The sequence below is a fragment of the Garra rufa genome, chromosome 5 (genome assembly GCF_049309525.1).
Source record: "Garra rufa chromosome 5, GarRuf1.0, whole genome shotgun sequence".
In the NCBI taxonomy this organism is placed as follows: domain Eukaryota; kingdom Metazoa; phylum Chordata; class Actinopteri; order Cypriniformes; family Cyprinidae; genus Garra; species Garra rufa.
In genome coordinates this window covers 26,998,487-27,024,761 of record NC_133365.1, presented here as the reverse complement: position 1 = coordinate 27,024,761, position 26,275 = coordinate 26,998,487, and the positions used below count along the sequence as shown (strand labels likewise).

The window sequence follows — 26,275 nt, the reverse complement described above, 5'->3', positions numbered from 1 at the left end:
AATGGGAAAACGAAGTAACTGGCGTTAGTTATTTAAAAAAATAACTCTGACATTTTCTTGTAAATTAAAAAGTAATGCGTTTACTTTACAGTTACTTGAAAAAAGTAATCTGATTACATAACTCGCATTACTTATAATTAGCCCCAGCACTGCACATATTTAAGTATAATTTCAATGTCAAGAATAAAACTGCATCATGGTTTTACAGTTGGACAACGCCAATCACTGATGTGCAAAATAGAATAGGCTTATTTGATGTTGACTAGACGTAGAAAAAAATACAGTATATTAATCTCAAAGGTCTCATCCTTTGACTAGAAAAACAGATTTAGCTCTTTACAAAAGAGAAATAACGTAATATTTCCTGTTAGCACTTCATGATGAAGCAACAAGTGCTGAGCACTCGGCAACATTTTTTAAAAGCAGCGGTTGTGCGCGTTGCACTGCATGCGCGCGCTCACAGTCGCTCCACCCTCCAGCACGCAAGCGAGGAGCGTTCATTCAACCAAACCGCGCCGCTGGCAGTTCCGTGTAGCAGGGACATTTAAACGATATCTCACGATCCCCTGTCTTATTCTGACATAAGACTAGGCGTTTGTGGCGTTTTCGTTGCCTAGGCGAGACAACAAAGTCTCAAAAAGCGTTCTTTGTTGTTTATGAACGATTCACGTTAAAGCAGTGGGTGACATATACGGCTTTCAGTCATGCGGACGGGGATTCGTAAGTGGCTGGAGATAAACACCAGATAGCCAGTCCTGAAAGTACATACATACATTTACAATGACGCGATTAGAGAGCGAATCGTTATCTGTTTGACCAATTGAACCGATCAAAGTGCAAACAAGAGAAACGAGAGGCTTCTGTCAGAGAAGGTGAGGAAGAGGAATCGTTTGCTACTGGGATCACTAAAATTGGCCACTTAATGGGAACAGATAACGGTAGGCTCTCACGAATCTCAGTACTGTACAAGATTTGACTGGAGAATTATATATTACACATTTGAAAATGATTTAAAAGCTTTAACCGAAAGGTACAAAAGTTTAAAAGTCTAACCAACACCGTAAATCAACAGTATGCCAAATGTTTAAATATTATTATTGTATTGGTCTGCTATATGTATGTATGTATGTATGTATATATTTATTATGTATGCATATATTTATTTTATTATTTTAGATTAATTAGCATTTCTTTGTTGAAATGTATGTATGACTGTTGCACTTTGACTGGTTGGCACTTTTAAATTTCGTTGTACATGCAAGTGTACAATGACAATAAAACTACTACTATTACTACTACTACTACTACTACTATAACACTAAATGTTGTGAGTATGCTGACTTGGTACACGTACATACATTTCGCAATTTAAAAAGTAAATGCAACTGTGGATTTGAATTGCTGGAAGGTCACATTACACAACATCACTGCCCTAAGTGGGGTCAAGATGTCAGTTTGTACATATTAAAATGATACTTATAGTGTCATATACTTACTATACATGAAAAAAGTTGTTTTCGAATGTTATGTTTGTAATATGGCTATTTAATGATTAATGAGATGTATTCTGGATAACTATACATCAATAACTACATAATGTTAATCTATATCTATTTAAGGTTATACAGTCTGGATTGTGATGCTGATAAGCCCCATAAAGACACAGGTTGTGAAATAGAAAGCTGCATGATGAATTAAAATTAATTAAAATGTGGCCTTTTTATGCAATATCTATTATTATGTATAGAGAAAGTATAGCAGAAAGCCTACAGCATTACCCACAAAATAAGATCAGGGTAACATGACACAAACTTAATGTAACAAGCATTAACAAAACCTAAAATGTCATGTAATACATCACTGTATATAACTGATAAGACAATCAAAGTGTACATGTGGATGTAGTGAGTCACAATGATTCCTGATAATAATCATATATACATTTATAATAATTTACAGTAAAATTACATTCTCCTTTTCTACTGTGTAATATGTTAACTTACTGTTAACCAATTTCTAAAATAGAATTCCTATCCTGTTTATTTACACCCAAAGTCTCCATCTTGAATCTAAGGCGATTTGCTGATTTAGGAACAATATGATGCTGCATTGACACAAACACGTTGTTTTTGCAAATGAAACTCTTTTAAAATATTTAGGAGCTTTATCTCAGTTTTCAGCAAACTAACACGTGCAACAAGTTTGTGCACACATTCCAGGTGCAACAGGTCACAGATAAACTTGAAGTTGCACTTACATCTACTGCTGTCGGGAATAAATTAAGTGGCAATCTTGATTTTCAGGGGCAAATTAAACAAAATACACAAAACTTGAAAAAAAAAAAAAAATCTTTCTAATTTTGGCTATTAGAAAATCAAATAAAAAAAATCTAATGAAGTTATGAATTAAAAAAAGGAATGCATTTGAATTAACTAGATGATTCCTATCAGTGATGCGCGGGTTGATCCGAAATGAGCGGGTGCCCGCGGTCACCCGAGGTCACCCGCGGTTACAAGTCATCCAAAAATATTTTTAATGATGTTCGGGTCGCGGTCGGTCGGGTCGTTTGTAATAAAGATGCCAATTAAATCTTTGTAATTTATATAGTACTAGACACACTTTTCTATGAAATACATAGGCCTACACTTTATTGGCTGAATAATATTTACCTTTTGAATGTTGAGCGTTATTAGCTAACTGTTGAATAAATGCTGACGCGGGACAAAATGCCCGATTTCCAACACGTTGAACTGATCAATGCCATTGTACCATTTTAATAGGCTACTTTTAAATGCATATAATGTCAGCTTTATATTTTCTGAGAGGGGGTGGGATTTTTATTGGGAAAGTCGGAGAGACGCACACTTCGATTAGACTGGATAAACGCATATGTAGCATCTTAATTGTTAAGAAAATGGTATTCTTAATAAATGTCTCGAATATTTTGATTATGTCCAATGTTTCTCTTTCTTTTTGGAATTAGACACATTTCACTATGTCTTTTCAAATGCCTAGGTCTGTTTAATTTCCTTAATTATAAAATTTAGCACTATTTTTTTACGTTTATTCAAGCAATAATATAGACTATATATTATCTCATGTATATGATTGTTTAAAACCATAAAAAACGAATTCCGAATAAAAATGGTATTTTTTCTTTACATTTCCAGAGAGCGAAACGAACGAAATTGAGCATTACTTGATAAATTCAAGGCACTATAATTTACTATTATTAACAACTATTATAGCTATACAATTTATATATATGTTTCTCTATTTCTCACGAATATGACAAAATAATATTATTTTGTCATATTCATGATTTCTGATTTTATATATGAAAACTTCGTTTTGAAGTGCATTCGTTATGTTTGTATAAGAAAAGTCGTTAACCTAGCCTATTAAGTTGACTTTTATTACACTGTAGATCGAAATAAAATAATTATTGATCATATTTATCATCGGAGAATCACTGAAATAATTTAGAGTAGCCTACTTCGAAAATGAAACTATTTAAATCTGTATAAAGGAATATTTTCTTTTATAAATTTAAACGTTTATTCAAGCAATAATATATAAATTATCTCATGTATATGCTTGTTTAAAACCAGGGATTAAAAACGAATTCCGAATAAAAACGGTATTTTTTCTTTACATTTCCAGAGAGCGAAACGAACGAAATTAAGCATTACTTAATAAATTCAAGGCACTATAATTTACTTATTCATTTGATACAACTATTATAGCTATACAATTAATATATATATATATATATATATATTAGTGGTGGGCCGTTATCGGCGTTAACGTGCTGCGTTAACGTGAAACTCTTATCGTGCGATAAAAAAATTATCGCCGTTAATCTATTCTCAAATTTGGGTTGGGAGCTGGGTCTAAACTACGCAAGCTATGATGACTTTCACCTTGATAGTTTAACGCGGATGTATACCGAAGACTAAAGAATATGGTCGCGCGTTTAAGTCTCCTCCGTCAAAACACAGACGGGATCGCGTCGTCCTCCATTCATAAAAAACGAATCTACTATAGCGCAATGCCACGTAAATTCGTCGTTTTTTGGATTCATAAATCAAATGTTGGTCTGTCACTTAATTCAAATCGCGATATGGACTAGTGTATGTGAAAACTGAAGTGCAAAAAGACCGTTGTAATATGAATCCGATATGTTCCGTTTGCCTAGCTGTATATGTATGCATGGCGGAGACGAGCTTTTACTACACGCATACTGAAACACACGTGACGCTCCCGGTAATTTTTGGCATTTTCATCTCACATGAACAGATAAACTCAATCTCCCAAACTGCTGTGAGTGTCACTTTTACCGTTTCATTTGAGAAAACTAGCATCATATCATACTATATACACAGAAACTTCATGGCAACCTGTCAAAATAAAAGTACGGTGTAACATGTAATGGGTTGGGTAGGTGTTGACGTAAAAAAAAACAATCTAATAGGTAGAAAAAATAATTTCATTGTTAGTTAGTTAGTAAACACAAGTACATTTAATTGAACATAATTTATTTTCATCAACAAATTATCATAGAACAGCTTTATGAGCTTTATGATCCATTCTCAAAGACTTACTTTTATTCATTATTTGGGTAGCACACATATTCTGAATGCCTTCAGCAGAATTCAAATTAGCCATTTTAATCTAGATTAATCTAGATTAATTCCAAGATTTAATCTAGATTAATCTAGATTAAAAAAATTAATCTATGCCCACCCCTAATATATATATATATATATATATATATAAAAAATATTATTTTGTCATATTCGTGATTCCTGAATTTATATATGAAAACTTCATTTTGAAGTGCATTCTTATGTTTGTATAAGAAAAGTCGTTAACCTAGCCTATTAAGTTGATTTAATATTCTTGATAATTTTTAGAAGAATAAAAGTTAAGAAAAAAGGAATTAGCTTATAGTCTCTAATATTTAGGACTATAGGCTAATCTTTTTCTTAACTTTTATTAGATCGAAATAAAATAACTCTAGATCATATTTAACATCAGAGAGTCACTGACATAATTTAGAGCCTACTTCGAAAATGAAACTAAATCTGTATAAAGGAAAGACAAACTAAATCACAACATGAACAATCTGTATTTTTCTTGTAGGCCTAATCAAGAACATTTCTTTTGACAAAATTACCTAATTAATGCCGAATGATGTTTGACAATGAACGCATCTCCACAGCATAATCGCTCTAATATTAAACATGTGGGTCAGGAGGCGGGTTGGGTACAATATTTTATTTTTTTATTCGGCGGTCCGAGTTGCGGGCGGGTTAGTTGAAAACGTCGGTCGGGTTCGGGTTGTTTATCCACTGACCCGCGCATCACTGATTCCTATAATAGATTATGCAGCTCACTTCTGTCCACATACTCTTGTCCAGTATAGACGTACAGTGTTCATTAAAGAAAAACTATTTTATTAGCTACACATTCAAAATCACTCACCTTTGGAACTCAGTAATTACAGATACCAGACATCAGATATTAGGATTCTAGAATCTGCAGAGACACTAAATCCATAACTACAAGGACTGTAATGGAATATAATGAAACATAGTGAATGTTAGAAAACTGATAATAAACAGATCTTCACTACAGGCCATTTTTATGACTCCACATTTTAGATATATGTGTCATTTTAGTGATTTTGCTGTGGTCTTTTTGTGCTGAGCCCTAGTTAATTTCTGATTCTGCTGCCTGCTGAACTGTGACTTACAGATTGCCCAATAAAGATATTTCCTTATATGACACAGATTTACAGTGAGGTCACTGGTTCAAATACTTGTGCCTGGTTGCAAATATTTCTCTAACCCCAATTGCACACTACCAGTCAAAAGTTTTTGAACAGTAAGATTTCTAATGATTTTTTTAAAGTCTCTTCTGCTCACTAAGCCTGCATTTATTTGATACAAAGTACAGCAAAAACAGTTAAATATTTTTACTATTTAAAATAACTGTTTTCTATTTGAATATATTTTAAAATGTGATTTTCAAAAGCTATTTCAAAGCTAAATTACTCCAGTCCTTAGTGTCACATAATCCTTCAGAAATCATTCTATGCTGATTTGCTGTTCAAGAAACATTTATTATTTTTATTATATATATTCAAAACAGTTAAGTATTTTTTTCTGGATTCTTTGATGAATAGAAAGATCCAAAGATCATTATACACTATACTATTCAAAAGCTTGGGGAAGAAATTATAGAACTTAATATTTCTCTTTAGCAAGGATGCTTTAAATTTATATTTCAGATAAAGGTTGTTCTTCTGAACTTTCTATTCATCAGAGAAACCTGAAAAACGTCTACTCAACGGTTTTCAACACCATAATAATAATAATAAATGTTTTTGAGCAGCAAATCAGAATATTAGAATGATTTCTGAAGAATCATGTGACTGGAGTAATGATGCTAAAAATTCAGCTTTGAATTCACAAGAATAATTACATTTTAAAATATATTTAAACTGACAACAGTTATTTTAAATAGTAAAAATATTTTAAAATATTACCGTTTTTGCTGTATTTTGGATCAAATAAATGCAGGCTAGGTGAGCAGAAGAGACTTCTTTAAAAATATTTAAAAAAAATCTTACTGTTCAAAAACCTTTGACTGCTAGTGTATTAAAATGTTAGCCTGGAAAAATCCAGACCCTAATCTATTAAGATTATGGGTCTGGGATCGAGCAATGAAAACTGCCTAACTCGAGGGGCGGCACCAAGCGTGCATTTGAAACTCTACCTGCACGCAATTGGATAACGCCACGACCAATCACAACAATACACGCTTAGCGACCAGCAGAGCTAAATGATGTTTCATTAACAAAGTTCAGGAGAAGCGCGTCAGATGCTTAGCATAAACATCACAAGTCAATCAGCGCCATAGGTTTAAATACAGCTGACTCACCTCAATTCACTCGATGGTTTATCAGTAAACCTCCACCACCCCATCTCATCACTCCGAGTTCTCGCTACTCCTATTGGGGGGTAACGTACTCTGGGTTCGGGCCGCTCCCGAGCTCGGAGCCCTTCACCGGACAGCACGCCAAACATGCACTACTATTCTCCAGCTAATTATATGTAAGCGTGAACTCGTTTACTGATAGATTAAACTCTTGCCGTATCCAGTTGGCAAAACAGCAAAAACGTCCTTCTTGCAAAGAAACGATTCGAGTTTTCGGTTTTCTGTTCCTCTTTTATATGGAAAGCCAAGTCTAACTCGTTCATTGTAGCGGCCAAAGCCGTTTCAAACAACTTGTTGTTCATCTGTAGCGACAGCGATCTTTCAAAGTTTACTATGATTCAGACGTCGCAGTGCTGTCGTCATCAGCTTAGCTCGCCTCTGGCCCGCCTACATCAGATACACCGATTTGATTGGTTCCCACAATTGCTTACGTATTGCAGTAACCTGCATCATTGCTCAATGCCAGAGTGTCTTGCAGAGACAATAGGTGCGTTCGACTTCATGCGGCACCGCCAGAAATCGGCTGCCGCCTTACAAAACAATGCATTCTGGTAAGATCATTTGTCCGACTTTGATCGGCGCTGCAGCCGCCTTTCGATCACATGTTCCATCAAAGTACCGTGAGAGCAAAACGAGACCAGCCGCAGAGGTCAGGCGCTGCAGTTGCTCAAATTCGGCTGCGAAAGCCTTGATGACGACACACTTTATTCTCATTGGTCAGATTATGTGACGACAAGCACGACGTGTGCTGCGTGTTTTTTCTTAAAAAACTTCCTGTATGTTATCAATCTTTATATCGAATATCTGATATTCAAACAAAACAATAATGATGAAAATGAAGATTAGGCGATATGGTAAATATATATTCTTACTGTATAAGAGTTAAAGTTTGGAAAAAAACTGGTCAACCAGAGGCCGTTTTTTAATGGATGTTGTGAGAGGCTTCACTACACTGAATAAACTGCTTATATTTGAAAAATGTCCTATAGCTAACTACAAAACCAAGATACAAATAATAAACGTCATATTGCATTACATAAAAGTAACTCACATTGATATGATCAATAAGAAAGCAAAACGATTGTATAGAATAAACGATAGGGAAACTTTTATCTTTTCTTTTTTTATCTAATGTAGTTTCATTTATTCTTTTTCTTTATTCCTTTTTTTGTATGTTTGGAATACAGTTTCATCCTCTGTAAGTGTCCGACCTGACGGCCGCCTCTTTACTCCGGCGGCAGGCTAGTGTAGTGCATCTCGAAGGTGCGTTCGACTTCATGCAGCGCTGCGCAGACCGATCGGCGGCTGACTTGAAGTAGTGCATGCCGGTTAGAAATTTTGTCCGACTTGAACCGGTGTTCTGAAATATTCGGTGCCTGAGAATTTCTGTGACACTGGGCGGAGCTAACATGAATATTCATGAGTTTCATGTTTCATGTTAAAGCGCCACAATAAATGTTTGTGCTCCTTGGACCATATAAACTGTTTTCGTTAACATAAATTAATTTGATTTCAGCGTCGAACTAACTTAAGTTTTCAGAATCAGAATCAGAATCAGAATGAGCTTTATTGCCAGGTATGTTTACACATACTAGGAATTTGTTTAAGTGACAGAAGCTCCACAGTGCTACAGAATGACAGTGTCAAGACGATACATATTATAAAAAGAACTTGATACAAGTATACAAGACAGACAATGTGCAAAAATAGCAAAGACATTTGAATGGAAGTATGTTCATTAAATAAATAACTGAAAAATGAATAAAGAGTGTAGTGTTGTGTTCCACAATCAAGTGTTCATGAGATGGATTTTTTTATTCCTTTAGATTGTTGATTTAATTTGTAGATTGTGTGCTGTAAGTTTGATTTAATATAATTTATTATGATTTAATTTAAGGACATGTTCTAACTAATGAGCCAATAGGCATTTATAGGACAGCGTTTTAGTGCCACGCAAAAAAAAAAAAAAAATCTAAGATTACGAGATTAATATTAAGGTCGTAATATTTCGAGAATAAAGAAAAAGTACTACGAGAATGAAGTCGAAATACAACGAGAATAAAGTCAAAATATTATGAGAATAAAGTCGAAATACTACGAGAATAAAGTTGAAATACTACGAGAATAAAGTCAAAATATTACGAGAATAAAGTCAAAATATTACGAGAATAAAGTCGAAATACTACGAGAATAAAGTCGAAATATTACGAGAATAAAGTCGAAATACTACGAGAATAAAGCCCTACTACAAAAATAAAGTAGAAATATTACTATAATAAAGATGGAATATTACGAGAATAAAGTCGAAATGTTTCGAGAATTTAAATCGTACAAATTAAAGTTATAAATATAATATATTGAGGGTAGCCTATTTTGCGCATGTAAAGGCCCGGATTGTTGCCTCCGAGCGGTCGCATCATTTTACTGGGATGAGGAAGAGCCAGTTTTGCTGACTTGCGAAAACAGCTTAATATCAAAAATATATGATATTTATTAACAGACTGAACAGGACCAACTTATTCAGGTCATACACCCAATGGACATTCCTTTGGGGGGCGCTAGCTCTCTTATTTGACTATTTTTAATACACTACAAATATATACACTACAAAAAATGCTTTTCTTACTTAGACTTTGTCTTGTTTTCAGCCAAAATTTAAAATAAATTGTAAAAAACCTGTCTTTTTTTTAGTAAGAACAAGTCGAAATTAAGTTTTTGCTTAGAAAAAGCTAAATAATCTGCCACTGGGGTAAGCAAATAAACAAGACACAAAAAAGTAAGAAAACCTTTTTTTTTTTTTTCTTTTTTTTTTTGCAGTGTATGTGGGATTATTTAAAGAAATAATACCTTGTGTCGTACTCACGGGGACAGTATGCTTCGATTACATTCGTTGTTTGTAATATAAAACATTTATAATATAAACGTCTCTTCTTTCAAAATCTTTGACAATTCTTATCAAAATTCTTTGTGAAAATTCACCTGCTCTGTAAAAATGTCTGTGGCGTCCAATCTTTTATTCCCCACATTTTTTTATTAAATTAAATAATATTTTGACTTTATTCTTGTAATATTTTGACATTATTATCGTAATATTTCGTCTTTATTCTCATAATATTTTGACTATATTATCGACATATTAATCTCGTAATCTTAGATTTTTTTTTTTCATGTGGCACCAAAACGCCATTGTAAAAAAAATGCTGTGGTATATTTAAGTCATTTTGTTTTGTGCTGATGTTTTACTTTGAGAGTCTGTAAAACTGTTGATTGCTGGTAAATGCATCTTTGATGGCAAAATAAAGTTTCCGCTGTGATATTTCTGTCGTTCCTTATTTTTGGCTTAGTTGGTAGCACACATAACTTCATCCAGACTTTAATATTAAATGAATTCATTAATGGTGAAGTCAGAATCCAAGCTTTTATTTCACAATGTTTTAGTCCTATTCTACAGTACAAGCTAACGTTACTTCAAAGTAACCTCATATATATATATGGAGGATGATAATCATTTGCTTTCTTGATTGTATTAAATGCCAACTTTTTAAAGTGGAAATTAATATAGCCCATGCAATATTTTAGTTAATTTTCATCTGTGAATAAAGTAAAAATCAGCAAGTAAAATATCTTAATTTATTTAACAGCTGAACCAGCAATAATAAGGTTGAATGTTGTACATGATCACAAATCAAACTTTATTATGCCAAATCAAATGCATAAGTATATTCTGTACAACTTTTAAAACGCACTCAAATGTAAAACCGATAAGTAAATGACAAAAAGACGAGAGTTGTTGGCTTGATTAGCCTATGATGCATATTCTAACAATAAACTGGATTTCTTATGTAATTAATAAATGTCTGTGCACAATAAATATGTACATATATTAGCTCGAAACTGAAATTAAATTCCGTTACAGAAAGCTGTATTTTTTTTAATCAGGAGCACTAATACTTGAGTGCAACTTTAAGACGAAACTCATGAACGGGAAACTCATGAATATTCATGCTAGCTCCGCCCAGTGTCACAGAAAATCTCAGACACCGAATATTTCAGAACACCGGCGCCGACGCCACGTGACGTTCACGTGTGGCATCAAAGTAAGGCGAGAGCGTTTCGAGAACAGCCGGCTTGCTCAGCCAGCGCAGCATTTCAGAAGGGACTGCGCAAGGCTGTGATGACGTCACAGCTTCTCATGATTGGCCACATTCACCACATGACGATGATCACGCGTGTTTCGTGCATAACAAATCAATTTGCATGCCATTTCATAAATAGTTCACGATCTTTTGACTGCAGTACATTTTATTCCCTTAAATTCTTTATATTGGATTTGTGCATAAGTTTATTATTGTACTTTTTTCATACAGACCACTTATAGTATTCAGCTGCATATTTAAGTAATATTTTTTATGGAATAACTAAAATGTCACAGACATTTAATGTAATGTGGTCAACATTGATTGATGCTGAAATCTGTAGTTGCTGCTTCACTTGCATGTGCTGCATTTCTTCCAACAAAAAAGGTATTTCTATAGCTTCCAGTTCATCTGCAATAAAGTAGGCAAACGCCACGTGATCTGCCATGTTTGAAGGAACAACGAGATCTCCAACTTGTCCGACTTGACGGCTCCGTTTTCAGCTCCTCCCCGACTGCTTTCGGCTGATCTCGCCGATCGGTCTGCGCAGCGCTGCATGAAGTCGAACGCACCTAATATATGGAACGCCGTTGGGGACAATACCTATTTAATTCAACGCGTAAAATTTGGACGCATTAACACGCACAGTTTGTACGCGTTAATACGAAGTATATGTTCGGGTGTCACGTCAGACCGCTCAACAGCCAATAGCGTTGCTCTATTTAGGATTTCATTTGCATTTGTGATGCAATGGCACGTTGCTGTATACATATATAAACATCAGACGACATTTCTTTTCGTGAAGGATGATGTGCTGTTAGGTAAGCAAATACCTATGCAAACGTCACACGTAACATTTGTTCGTGAATAAGACGTTGGTATGTACATAAGCAAGCATAAAACTTTAGAGTCAGTGATGCATTTATACGTTGGTTGTGATGTCAGTGCTGTGTCATGCTGTGGCATCTCATCCCGTTTGTACTCATGCAGGGTTTTTTTTTGTCTCCGGTAACGTGAAAGGGTGAATTTATTATAATAACATATAACAATAATATAGCTCACTGATTCTTGAAAATTTGGCAAAAACATGTCCCAACAAGAAAAGTGCTCATTCTGTTGGAAATGAAGAACATTTTCATAAATCAAAAGAATCAAGATTATAATCAGAGGGTCAGTTGCACATATGTAAGGTTCTTTTATAGTTTTCTTTTAATTTTGTATTAATTTAATTATCAAATCTGGCCCATTGCCTAAAAAATCACTTGTCCTCAGATAGGGGATAATCATTTCAGCTTGATTAAAAAAGCAAAAAGTAATCATTTAATTGAATAATATTTTTACTATATGAAAGAGTACATTGTAATATGTATCAAAAATTACAAACACTGTGTTTTGAATAATATTTACAATTATTTTTGGTTGCACAAAATGTGTCCCACATATGCGTCACCACCGTCAGATATTTATAAAAAGCAATAAAATCAGGCAACTACAAGGTCAACTGCATTCCTGAGGACCACATTATCAAATCTTCAGCTGTACTGCATGCTTCAAGATCAGCCAAGCTCCTGTAAATTTGCTATTTTCTCTTAAACTTGTTCATATTTTTGGACACTGCTACTGTGGCAACCATAACATGTCAACACCGTCTCTTTTGTATAAATAATATTAGATTTGATTATGACATAAATGTATACTTTTTAAAAACAAGTCTGAAGTAGCTAGCAACAGAGTGGAAACAAGATGGCTAATGTGAACAACTAATGCATATCATGGGAAATAGTAGGTTTTTGTCACCACCGTCAGATGTCACCACCGTCAGGTTTTCTGTCTGACAATGTTGAAATATTTGAAAAATATTTTATCACAGTGCTCAGGATTGTTATTTGTTGGACCAAATAGTTAAATAAAGTTGTTAAACAAGAAGCCGTTGACTTGAGTGGTATACATTTTGGAATTTTATGTTGTAATGAGGCCACTGTCACCACCGTCAGATTAGTGTCACCACCGTCAGAGGGAGTTTTAATTTTTTTAAATAAATATGCATAGGGGCCTACAATATATTTTGTCAGTGCTGCTGAGTTATTAAAGTAATAGTCTCTTTTAATACAAAAATACATTTGTTAAATAAAAAACATTTTTTGTATGATTTAAGCAAAAAGTAAACGTTGTAAAATGCTAAAAAGTAAAACGCCTATTTTATGAAAAAAATACAAAATGGGGAGGTGACACCAGTACATTGCTGAAAAGCTAAGACCTTGGTCTATAATAATATACATTCAGATGGTGTAATTAAACACATTTTTTTTTTTTGAAAATTAAAACCTGTTTTATCCAAATTCCCAAGAATCACTGAGCTGTATATGTCAGATAAAAATAATATAATAACAACAATATATTGTAACAATCACAAGTTTAACAATTATATTATAACAATCAGGCAAATCCAAAAGCAGAAAACAAAGCACCATTAGCCTATGACAATTTACAAATCTTTATTCAACATTTAAACCCAGACACAATCATACGACACATAAACATTACAGAATCACTACAGCAGGCGGACCATAAAACGTAAACTGTGGGGCAGCCAGTCCAAGTCCAAGTGTAAATAGCAATAGTTGTGGATTCAGTAGACATTTAGATGCTATACTTATAAATAGTGACGTTACTATTTCCTCCTCAGTATTGTTGTGCATTAAACATCCTGCAATATAACTGACAGTAAATCATTATATTTATAAAACAGTATTAAAATCGTGGCAACTTATTGAAATATTAAAGGGATAGTTCACCCAAAAATGAAAATTTGATGTTTATCTGCTTACCCCCAATGCATCCAAGATGTAGGTGACTTAGTTTCCTCAGAAGAATACAAACGAAGATTTTTAATGAAAACCGGTGCTGTCTGCCAGCCTTATCATGGGTGTGGATGGGCACCAGACCTTTAAAAGTAAACAAAAACATGCACAGACAAATACATTGATGTCTTAGGACACGAAACGATCGGTTTTTGAGAGAAACTGAACAGTATTTATATCATTTTTTACCTTTGATACACAGCCACGTCCATCTGTAATGTGCACGAGTTTGGCATTAGTCACGTCACATGAGCACGCGCTCTAGCGTAGAATACGCAAACGCCGTAAGGGGAAATCAGTGAAAAGTCCCGGATGAGTTTGCGCAAACTAATGTAATCTTTTAGCTTTAAATCGGTTTAAACAATCAGGATAAGCGCAAGTATTTACCATTTTGAATAGCCGCTATACCCACAATCTCTGTGCTCTGTGTAAACAATGAGTGTCGTATACATGCGACAGATCGCTTCCGGCGTTTGCGTATTCTACCACAGAGCGCGTGCTCATGTGACGTGACTGATGCCGAACGCTTACTCAGGAGAGATGGACGTGGCGTTGTAACAAAGGTAAAAAATGATATAAATACTGTTCAGTTTCTCGCAAAAACCGATCGTTTCGTGTCTTAGGACATCAATGTATCATCACGAGCCGCAGGGTGTAATTTGGATTTGTCTGTGCATGTTTTTGTTTACTTTTAAAGGTCTGGTGCCCATCCACTCACATTATTTGGCTGGCAGACTGCACCGGTTTTCGTAAAAAATCTTCGTTTGTGTTTTTCTGGGGAAACAAAGTAACCTACATCTTGGATGCATTGGGGGTAAGCAGATAAACATCAAATTTTCATTTTTGGGTGAACTATCCCTTTAAAGACCTAGAGCTACCCCTAACCTTACCCTAAATGTAACTTTTATGAATTAAAATGAATTTTAAATCATTTTTATTGAAAACAAATGCGTTTATTAAGTAATTAAAAAAAAGCGCTGTCAGTGGGAATAGAACCCGGTCTCCCATGCACTTTTTCCACATGTAGGGTTATATTAATCAGAGGGGAAATATGGCGAGTCAGGATCTTTGCTACTGACCCCCCCGACACATTCATTGTTATTTATTTATATTTGTGGCAAGTTTTAGCATATTGTGTGCGCTTGAAGATCTCTTCCAGCTGCGCTGCCAGAGCCAGTCTCCAAAATGAAAGCGAAAGTAAAGTCTCCTGTTGTTTCCAGTAGCGCGGCATTTTTTTTCTTCACCATAATTGATGGATGTCTAAAATATAAAAATAAGGAGAAGCCTAAAAGAGATAAATCCAATGCCCGCCCGCCTCTGAACTGATGTGAAAACTGGCCCGAAGCCCAGCCCTAGAGGTGTAAAAAAAAAAGTCGTGCCCGTCGGCCGAGGCTGAAATGCAGCGGCTCTACACTCTTAAAAATAAAGGTGCTTCAAAAGGTTCTTTAAGCGATGCCATAAGAACCTTTTTTGGTTCCATTCAGTCAAAGGTTCTTTAAATAACCATTTCTTACCTTTTTATAATCTGAAGAACCTTATTTGCCACAAAGAACCTTTTGTGAAAAGGTTCTTCAGATGTTTAAGGTTCTTTATGGAACCATTTAGACAAAAAGGTTCTTCTATGGCATAATAACGCATCTTTATTTTTTAAGAGTTTAATTGACTGCTTGTTTTAATGCTTACAGCAGAAAAATTAATCTTTTTTTTCTTGCCCTGACTCAAGTCTCAGATGTTATGCTTAGTGCGATCTCACAAAGATAGACTACAAACAATGAAGTTCGAATCTCTCTTATTTACACCACGTCTTTGTTGTTATAATGAGATGATTCGTGCTTAACACAATAACATTACCTCAACAAAAACTCCGGCGATTTGAACGATGAGTGGATAATGCCGCTGATTCGAGAAATCAACAGATATGTGCGTGGTTGGCTACATTGCTTAACTCAGCAAAAACATAATAGAAATAGACCTCCAGAGCGCAAACCATAACGCACTGGATTGGTCTAAATCTGCAATAAAATGCCATTTATTACAGATGTAACTGAGGGTGCTATTGATTTCGTTTGAGAGTGCTTGGCACCCTCAAGCACCCCTGTAGAACCGGGCCTGCCTACGGGATTCCTTTAACGTTACAAAATAATATAATTTTAATTATGGATTCATGCAGTCATTGAATGTATTTAATCATTGACCCTAAATTATCACCAGTTCAACTAAAACAGAAAAATTAAGATGTCGCAAATCAAATAAGACTCAGAAATATTACACATTCAAAAATGTCGTGTTTATACGACGAAAACATTCGTCTAGAAACACACGGTCAAAAATGTTGCGTTAAGGCGATACAAACGATCGTGTCATTAAATAACATGACAAAAAACTTCGCGTACAGACGTTCAAAGCGTTAGTGTTTACACGGACCAAAAAGACGCGTAAAAACTGTGCGTGTCAATGCGTCCAAATTTCACGCGTTTCATATAATAGGTATTGTCCCCAAGTGCGTTCCATACTAATAGGCTTGTTTGAGATGAGCAAAATCTGCGCAGAATCGATCACCGGTGACCAACGCAAGATGCATGCCGGTTAGAAAAGTGTCCGAGTTACGTCCGACTTGCTCTGACACCATGCTGACGTGTGCCAAAAAACTCTCGCGACGGCGAGGCGGCCTTGTCGGATTGCGCAGTCGGGCGCAGCTGCTCTCCACCGACTGCGCTGACCAAAAGCACGATGGGAAACGACTGGCTGACGTCACAGCTTAAAGCTCATTGGTTCAAACAACTGTAATGTTGCGTTCTTTTCTAAAATGTTTTATTTTTTAATTTAATATCATGTGGTTATGTGTTTAAATTATGCATGGATATTCCCAAACACTATGACAGTGCGATCTCTGTGTGTGATTTGTGATTGTTGTCGTATTACTATAAAATTCTAAAATACAGGTTTGTATTAAAGTAAAAAGTGGATGATAAATACGCATTTCGTATGGAATTAAATAGCAAGCACTTTGAGTGTCTTATATCATATTTATTTTTATATAAAAGCAACAAAGCTGAAATTATATCATGTTTATCAGCACCACAGCACGAGTGTGAATAACGCGATATCCGCCTTTGATCTCGTAGGTATCTGTTCCGCTTCCAGAGCTCAGAACTGTCCGTCTTGACCGCGCTTATTTCACTCCTCCTTTCACTGCAGCCGCCTACTCTCGCCTACATTTCAGGCGAGGCTAGGCGCATCTCAAACAAGCCTAATTCAAATTGTGCTCTCGCGAGACCTCTGGATTTCCAGGGTATTAAAATGTGACATTTGACAAAATCTTTTGTAACACTTGCTTTGGTAATTTTAGCGAAACAGGCGGCTCAAATTACACAGTTTATCTGTGACATGTGATCAGCAGTTAAAATGCTGAGAAGAATGTGTGACCAACCTTAATCTGATTCGTCTTTTCTGTTTCATCCTTTCTTTCTCAGTTTCAGAGTTAAAGGGGAAGGAGGAAAAGTCTCAGTGGAAGGAGTTTGTCGAGGATATAAGTGTTTTACAATGGGTGTATTCATTTCTGTTTTTAGGTGAGACCTGTTGTACACAAACACAGGGGGGAAAAGTTACTTTTGGGTGATAAAAATAAATTTCCATGATGCTTCATTTTGTGTGTCAGACTGACACTGTAACATTATCACTGATTATGTATGTGTGTGTGTGTATGCAGGAACAGCCTGTCTGCTGTTGATGATCTATTTGATGTTCACCTCTCTGTGGCTCATTCCCACACTCTACTTCTCCTGGCAGATCTATGATTGGCTCACACCTGAAAGAGGTCAACCCATCATAAAAACACATTTCTATTCTTAACAGTGACAAAATGTGTTACACACACACAAAACACATAGATGGTTATCATTTACTCACTCTCATGTGTTACAAACCTGTCTGAGTTGCTTTACAGGTTTGGATAAGACATTCTTTTTAGTCTTTGTCGGTGGTCACCAAAACTGTTTGGTTACCAACATTTTTCCAAATACCTTCATTTCTCCACAAAAAAACTAAAGCCACACAGGTTTGGAATGACATGAGGGTCAGAAAATGATCAGAGTTGTAATTTTTTGGGGTGAACTATCCATCTTAATTCATAGGCTGACCTAAGATCTGATAATTCTGTTTAATTCTTAAAACAGCTTTGACTGATAAAATTAAAAATGTCAATTAAATGTTAATATTTTCTCTGTCCACTAGGTGGCAGACGAACAAAATTTGTGAGAAGTTGGGAAGTATGGAAACACTACAGAGACTATTTTCCTGTGAAGGTAAACATACTCAGTAACTGACGTAACACATTATTCTTCAGCTTCAGCTCTTGAATCTTTTTTCTCTCTATCCTTTTTTGACTTTCTATTCCTTCAGCTGGTAAAGACTGCTGAATTGAATCCCAGTAAGAACTATATAATAGGTTGTCACCCTCATGGAATCATGTGTGTGGGAGCCTTCTCATGTTTCAGCACAGACCGTAATGGATTTGAGGAAACCTTTCCTGGAATACGCCCCACGCTTGCAATCCTGGCTGGACTTTTCCGCCTTCCTCTCTTCAGAGAATATATTTTGTTTGCAGGTCAGTAAAACAAGAGCTAAAGTGAAACTCAATGAGTGAGAACATGTTAAAAAGGAAGTGTTTCCCCAATCTATTTTTTCATTCTCAGGTCTGTTGCCTGTCAGTAAGGACAGTTTAGATTACTTGCTGAGCTGTACTGGTGTGGGTAACGCTGTGGTCATCATCATTGGTGGGGCAGAGGAATCGCTTACCTCAACTTCAGGAATAAACACTGTGGTCATGAAACACAGGAAGGGTTTTGTACGACTGGCCCTTGAACATGGGTGAGAAAGAGACATAAATGAGACAAAAAGACTGACTGAAATTAACCTCTAGTTTAGCATATTAAAACTCATCAGCTTACAGCGTACGGCCTGCCGTCTTCCTTTTTCAGTTGCGCTTGTCCCTGTTGCATGTCCTCAACCTGACAACCCATGTTATCATTGATTCTATAGAAGCAAGCCCATTTCTGCCACTAAATAAAAAATAAAAAAGGGAATTGAGACATTTTATCTCACAATTCAATTTTTTTTTCCTCGCAATTGAGTGTTTAAATCTCGCAATTCTGACTTTTTTTCTCCGATTTGTGAGACATAAACTCGAAATTCTGAGAAATGAAGTCAGCATTGGATGAATAAACTCACAATCGCAAGTTAAAAGAACCTTTCTCTCAGAATTGCATGATATAAACTCGCAATTGTGAGTTGTAAAGTCAGAGTTGAGACATAAACTTGCAATTCTAAGAAAAAGTTAACTCACAATTGAGTTTATATCACACAATTCTGAGAAAAAAGTCAGAATTGCGAGTTTATCAATTCTTTAACACACAACTGCGAGTTAAGTCAGAATTATGAGATTTAAAAGTCAGAAATGCAAGTTTATATTACGCCAATTCTGACTTTATAACTCAAAATTGTGAGTTTATATCATGCAGTTCTGAGAAAAAAGTAAGAATTGAGTTTATATCTTGCAATTCTGACTTTATAACTCACAATTGTGAGTTTGTCACGCAATTATTATTTTATAACACAATTGCGAGTCAAGTCAGAATTGTGAGATTTAAAAGTCAGAATTGAGAGTTTATCTCGCAGTTCTGACTTTATAACTCACAATTGTAAGTTTATATTATGCAATTCTGGAAAAATTCAAAAATTTAGTTTATCACTCAATTCTGACTTTGTAACTTGCAATGGTGAGTTTATACCACACAATTCTGACTTCATAACTCACAATAAGTTTATATATTGCAATTCTAAAAAAAGTCAGAGTTGCGAGTTAATATCTCATAATTCTGACATAACTCTCAATTGTGAGTTTATCACGCAATTCTGACTCTATTTCCTACAATTCTGCGGGAAAAAGTCAGAATTGTGAGATAAAAGACACAACCAATTGTATATACAAAAACTGAACAAAAAATAAATAAATTCAGTAGTGGAAACAGGCTTCCATACTAGTCTGAGGAGGGGGCGGGAGAAACAATATTTTGAATTTGGATTGCAGTACCCATTTCAACCACTAGCTGTTACTATCTATTACATACTGCACCATTGCAGCAATAGAAACTTTACCATGTAATAAAATATACACATATTATAAGCAGCAACTGCCAACTTATGAAATAGTTTTCACATTTTTTTGTTTGACTACATCTCTTGCGTTTCGGTGCTGTCCACTCAGAGCTGACCTGGTTCCAGTGTACTCTTTTGGTGAGAACGAGCTGTTCCCTCAGGTGGTTCTGTCTGAGGGCAGCATGGGTCGACGGCTGCAGGCTCTTTTTAAGCAAATTATGGGTTTTGCTCCATGTCTCTTCACTGGGGGGCGCAGGCTGCTTCTGCCATACAGACGTCCTGTCACCACTGTGGGTCAGTTCAAAACACTAGCATTTCACATCTTTTTTTTTTTTTACAAACGGTTATTGTTGCTGGTAGTGACTCTTATCTGTCTGCTACTGAAATGTATAGAACTGCTGAGCTGTTATTCAGATTGAAATAACATGTTTTGGTATGTATGAATGTAATGTACCTTTGTCTCTTCCAGTGGGTTGTCCCATTACTGTGCCTCAGGTTGACAGTCCATCTCAGGAACAGGTGGATCATTACCACAGTTTATACATGAAGGCTCTGTCTGAACTTTTCCACCAACATAAAACCAGCTACGGACTGGCCGACACACATGAGCTGCGCTTCATATAGAAATGTTGGGACAGATACATGAAGAAAAGAACATTGTTATTTCTGTACTGTTTTCATGTGAATGTTTTCGCTTTTTGGTTCTTCCATATGATGCTCAAAGCACAAATGAATCAAATGAATGAATGCAATTTGGGGTCTAAATCAGAATGATGCTCTCTTCATATGGAGCTGTATATGTGCTGTAAGCACACACACAAAAAAAAAAACTCAGTCATCCAAAAAGAAAGGATTTAACACCTTTATCACAGTGATGAAATGCATGAAATTTAAAACATGTTAGTGTTCATAATATAAAGATGTATAAAGAGTATTGAAGGGAAAGGGTATTTTTTTTAAAAGTATGAAAATATAATTTCCAACTCAATTATTTTAATATCAGAAATATGGACGATTTATATATAGATAGATGCGTTTGCTTTAAATTAATCTAGGATTTTTAGGTGCAAAGGTGCAAAGCCTCTCTTGTAAAACAAATCATAAAACAAGCACATTTTTACCACTTTTAGTCATTTATTGATTTCAGAGAACATTTTATAACAACAGAAACAAATATGTACACATATTTACATACAAAAGCAATATTTTGTGTTAAATTACAAAAAAATCATATACAAAAACCATTGTAACTGCTGCAGGTTCCTTTAATTATGATAAAGAAATCTCTGAATAGGCATTTTGCTTTCTACAGAACATGTTTAATCTTTTTTAACTATGAAATTAGAGTCTTTCCTTTCTGCCAATCATTTCCAATATTCCAAAACACTTAAATAGCATTTTTGCACTGGTATTCTCTATATTTTCTCTATAAAGCTTTCCATTTATTACAATACTTCAACAGCTCCTTATTTTTTTGGCAAAAGGTTTGTTTCATCCTATGTGAAAGTGCAGCCCATTTGTTGTACAGAGAGGTGCAGAGATGACAGACTATTATTTCAGCAGTCAGACCTAAGGCTTCTAGTGATAAATGACTATGATGCTTCTGAGGAACATAAGCTTGGTTTGCTTTTGATAGGAGTTCAGTAGAGGGGAACATATCATACTGTCCACTTTAGACACCTGAAAAGACAAGGAACACAATTTATACTCATTCCATTTTCCCTAGTCTTATTAGTTTACCATATCCCGCCTAAGTATTTGATCTATTTTAATGTTTTCTTAATCTTGACCTTAAATGGATAAAGCATATTCTGTTGCCATTTACTCACCCCATTATTGTTCTAACCCTGTATAACTTTCTTCTTGGAAAACATTTTTAAAATATCTTATTTTTCGCAGAGAACAAAGTTATACAGGTTTGGTGACAACATGAGGTAAACAATGACAGAGTTTTTATTTCTGAGCAAATTGTTCGATTACTGTCACCTGTTTTTGTGGTGTCAGTGTGTGGTAACAAACTAGTTTGTGTTGCTATTATCAGGTCTCATTTTTGAGGAAGTGTGTACCCTCTACCCACATATAGAGGGTTTGCTCTTATGTCACGATTTGGTCAGTTACCCTGATGCACGGCCATATTGATGATACTCGGATGTAAACAAAAGCATAGTTTGCACGGTTAATGTACAGTCGTGGCCAAAAGTTTTGAGAATTACATAAATATTGGAAATTAGAAAAGTTGCTGCCTAAGTTTTTATAATAGCAATTTGCATATACTCCAGAATAGGGCTGTCGCGATAACCGCAATATCGCGCTATTGACAAGCATAACCGCAGAGGAATGCAACAACCGCAGCAACCAAGATTTTCTTTTTTACGTAAGGTTTTGCCCTTCTCGCTTTACTCTTAATGCATGTGTACTGAATATTAATTTAGTAATAAGTTAGTAATGGTAACATAATGTGTACCTGATTTGTACAGAGGCTCAGTAGATTTGCACTTAACAAGCCTAAACTGACAGCGAATGAGAGCGAGAGATCGACTGAGCATGTGCGATTACCTGCGTCTGTCCTTCAGGCTGAGTCAGATATATATGTGAAACTAGCTTGTCATGTCCAAGTAAAGCGAAATCTCTGTGTTAGCATCGCTCTGCTGGTCAGCTGATTATTTAAAAGTGGCGATTAAAGTTAAAATTATTTCAACAGCATGTTTCATTACGTCTCTCTTTGAATAAATGAGAGTTTTTGAACGTGTACGTAGTTGAATGAACGGTTTAAAGACTCATTTAAAAACAGTTCCTTGCCTCCATCTTGTGGCGTAACAATGAAACTGCACTGACTGACAGCTGTAGAACACGCAGGTGAAATATTAACAGAAAAAGTCTCTTGTCCAGTCAGATTCGAGGATCTGTGCTGTTAAATATATATGAAGAGTTCAGATGTACTGTTTCAACGAGATTTGGTTTCGGTATATATGTATATATATATATATATATATATATATATAGACCCTGGACCACAAAACCAGTCATAAGGTTAAATTTGACAAAACTGAGATTTATACATCATATGAAAGCTCAATAAATAAGCTTTCTATTGATGTATGGTTTGTTAGGATAGGACAATATTTGACTGAGATACATCTATTTGAAATCAGAAATCTGAGGATGCAAAAAAATAAAAAAGACTGAGAAAATCACCTTTAAAGTTGTCCAAATTAGGTTCTTAACAATGCATATTACAAATCAAAAATTACATTTTGATATGTTTACAGTAGGAATTTTACAAAAAATCTTTACTTAATTTCTTAATGATTTTTGGCATAAAAGAAAAATCAAAAATTTTGACCCATGCAATGTATTTTTGGCTATTGCTACAAATATACCCCAGCGACTTAAGACTGGTTTTGTGGTCCAGGGTCACACATATACATATATATATATATATATATAATATGGAGGTAATACCGCAAATCGCGCTATTGAGCCACTCAAAATTACCGCAAGGGAAATTCTTTAACCGCGACAGCCCTACTCCAGAATGTTATAAAGAGTGATCAGATGAATTGCATAGTCGTCCTTTGCCATGAAAATTAACTTAATCCTGAAAAAAACTTTCCACTGCATTGTTAAGAAGGCTTCAGGGCATCCAAAAAAGTCCAGCAAGCGCCTGGATTGTCTCCTAAAGAGGATTCAGCTGCGGGACCGGAGTGCCACCAGTGCAGAGCTTGCTCAGGAATGGCAGCAGGCAGGTGTGAGCGCATCTGCACGCACAGTGAGGCCAAGACTTTTGGAAGATGGCCTGGTGTCAAGAAGGGCAGCAAAGAAGCCACTTCTCTCCAAAAAAAAACATCAGGGACAGATTGATCTTCTGCAAAAAGTATGGCGAATGGACTGCTGAGGGCTGGGGCAAAGTCATATTCTCCGATGAAGCCTCTTTCCGATTGTTTGGGGCATCTGGAAAAAGGCTTGTCCGGAGAAGAAAAGGTGAGCGCTACCATCAGTCCTGTGTCATGCCAACAGTAAAGCATCCTGAGACCATTCATGTGTGGGGTTGCTTCTCATCCAAGGGAGTGGGCTCACTCACAATTTTGCCCCAAAACACAGCCATGAATAAAGAATGGTACCAAAACACCCTCCAACAGCAACTTCTTCCAACAATCCAACAACAGTTTGGTGAAGAACAATGCATTTTCCAGCACGATGGAGCACCGTGCCATAAGGCAAAAGTGATAACTAAGTGGCTCGGGGACCAAAACATTGACTTTTGGGTCCATGGCCTGGAAACTCCCCAGATCTTAAAACTTGTGGTCAATCCTCAAGAGGCGGGTGGACAAACAAAAACCCACTAATTCTGACAAACTCCAAGAAGTGATTATGAAAGAATTGGTTGCTATCAGTCAGGATTTGGCCCAGAAGTTGATTGAGAGCATGCCCAGTCGAATTGCAGAGGTCCTGAAAAAGAAGGGCCAACACTGCAAATACTGACTCTTTGCATAAATGTCATGTAATTGTCGATAAAAGCCTTTGAAACGTATGAAGTGCTTGTAATTATATTTGAGTACATCACAGAAACAACTGAAACAAAGATCTAAAAGCAGTTTAGCAGCAAACTTTGTGAAAAGTAATATGTGTCATTCTCAAAACTTTTGGCCACGACTGTACTACTGAATACATTATTCTGCTAATTTATGCTGTCTAAACCAGTGGTTTGTAAACCCTCGGTCACGACCCTCGGGTGTGTCGCGGGTCTTAAAAAATGGGTCGCCAGAATATTAAGGAAACTGTATGTGTGTAACAAAGTTCAAGACTCAGGGAGGAATGAATTGGGAACCGGCAAACTTTACTTTAATAACTAAATAAACAAACAACAAAACTAAAGTAAGCAGCAGCCACCTCACAGCAGAATCCAAAGTGTATTTATGTTTTAGTAGTGTTGAACATTCACAGTCAATCACAGACATATCAATTGATTACTGGTACGCAATCCACTCACAATTTTTGCTTTTTAAATCCTCTCATTATAATGAACAAAGCGTAGACGCGATGTAAATAAGAGATTAATTCTGCCGCGTAGAGAGAAATTCATGTATTATAGCAGAATTTTCTGAGATCACGAAACTGAAATGAGTGACAGTCACCGGAAAAAACGTGTGGAAGCTGCTAAAACATATAGAGAAGGACTTAGTAAGCAGGAAAGGGCACAATATTTTGACAGAAGTTAAAGTTAAAGGGATAGTTCACCCAAAAATGAAAATTTGATGTTTATCTGCTTACCCCCAATGCATCCAAGATGTAGGTGACTTTGTTTCCTCAGAAAAACACAAACGAAGATTTTTAATGAAAACCGGTGTTGTCTGCCAGCCTTATCATGGACGTGGATGGGCACCAAACCTTTAAAAGTAAACAAAAACATGCACAGACAAATCCAAATTACACCCTGCGGCTCGTGACGATACATTGATGTCCTAAGACACGAAACGATCGGTTTTTGCGAGAAACTGAACAGTATTTATATAATTTTTTACCTTTGATACACAGCCACGTCCATCTCTCCTGAGCACGATCTTGGCATCAGTCACGTCACATGTGCACGCGCTCTGTCGTAGAATACGCAAACGCCGGAAGCGATCTGTCGCATGTATACAACACTCATTGATTACACAGTGCGCAGAGATTGTGGGTATAGCGGCTATTCAAAATGGTAAATAGTTGAGCTTATCCTGATTGTTTAAACCAATTTAAAGCTAAAAGATTACGTTTGCTTGCGCAAACTCATCCGGGACTTTTCACTGATTTCCCCTTACGGCGTTTGCGTATACTACGCCAGAAGCGCGTGCACATGTGACGTGACTGATACCAAACTCGTGCTCATGACAGATGGACGTGGCTGTGTATCAAAGGTAAAAAATGATATAAATACTGTTCAGTTTCTCGCAAAAACCGATCGTTTCATGTCTTAAGACATCAATGTATCATCACGAGCCGCAGGGTGTAATTTGGATTTGTCTGTGCATTTTTTTGTTTACTTTTAAAGGTTTGGTGCCCATCCACGTCCATGATAAGGCTGGCAGACTGCACCGGTTTTCATTAAAATTCTTCGTTTGTGTTTTTCTGAGGAAA

At 35.9% G+C, this 26,275-nt stretch overlaps 2 protein-coding genes across 3 annotated transcripts in view; one reads left to right on the top strand and one right to left on the bottom strand.

The window, feature by feature from the left end:
* The first annotated feature begins 522 nt into the window (after nucleotides 1–522).
* On the top strand, nucleotides 523–22,861 carry mogat3b (monoacylglycerol O-acyltransferase 3b). The gene is made up of 8 exons (XM_073839595.1): nucleotides 523–938; nucleotides 17,476–17,571; nucleotides 17,712–17,819; nucleotides 18,236–18,306; nucleotides 18,404–18,608; nucleotides 18,697–18,871; nucleotides 20,268–20,452; nucleotides 20,628–22,861. The coding sequence occupies exons 1-8, from the start codon at nucleotides 923–925 to the stop codon at nucleotides 20,780–20,782; spliced, it is 1,011 nt and encodes a 336-aa protein (XP_073695696.1). The 5' UTR covers nucleotides 523–922; the 3' UTR covers nucleotides 20,783–22,861.
* Nucleotides 21,701–26,275, bottom strand: part of znhit1 (zinc finger, HIT-type containing 1) — a 30,856-nt gene continuing 26,281 nt past the window's right edge. For both annotated transcript variants that reach the window (XM_073839596.1, XM_073839597.1), the window contains exon 5: nucleotides 21,701–21,838. In XM_073839596.1, coding sequence (XP_073695697.1) covers nucleotides 21,817–21,838 — 22 coding nt within the window. In that variant the 3' untranslated portion in view covers nucleotides 21,701–21,816. The remainder of the gene's footprint in view (nucleotides 21,839–26,275) is intronic.

What these genes read in the sequence shown, in the direction of transcription:
- mogat3b (XM_073839595.1), top strand. An exon ending in AGAATATATTTTGTTTGCAG is followed by an intron (nt 18,609 to 18,696) that starts GTCAGTAAAACA and finishes TTTCATTCTCAG; the next exon opens with GTCTGTTGCCTGTCAGTAAG. An exon ending in ACGTCCTGTCACCACTGTGG is followed by an intron (nt 20,453 to 20,627) that starts GTCAGTTCAAAA and finishes TGTCTCTTCCAG; the next exon opens with TGGGTTGTCCCATTACTGTG.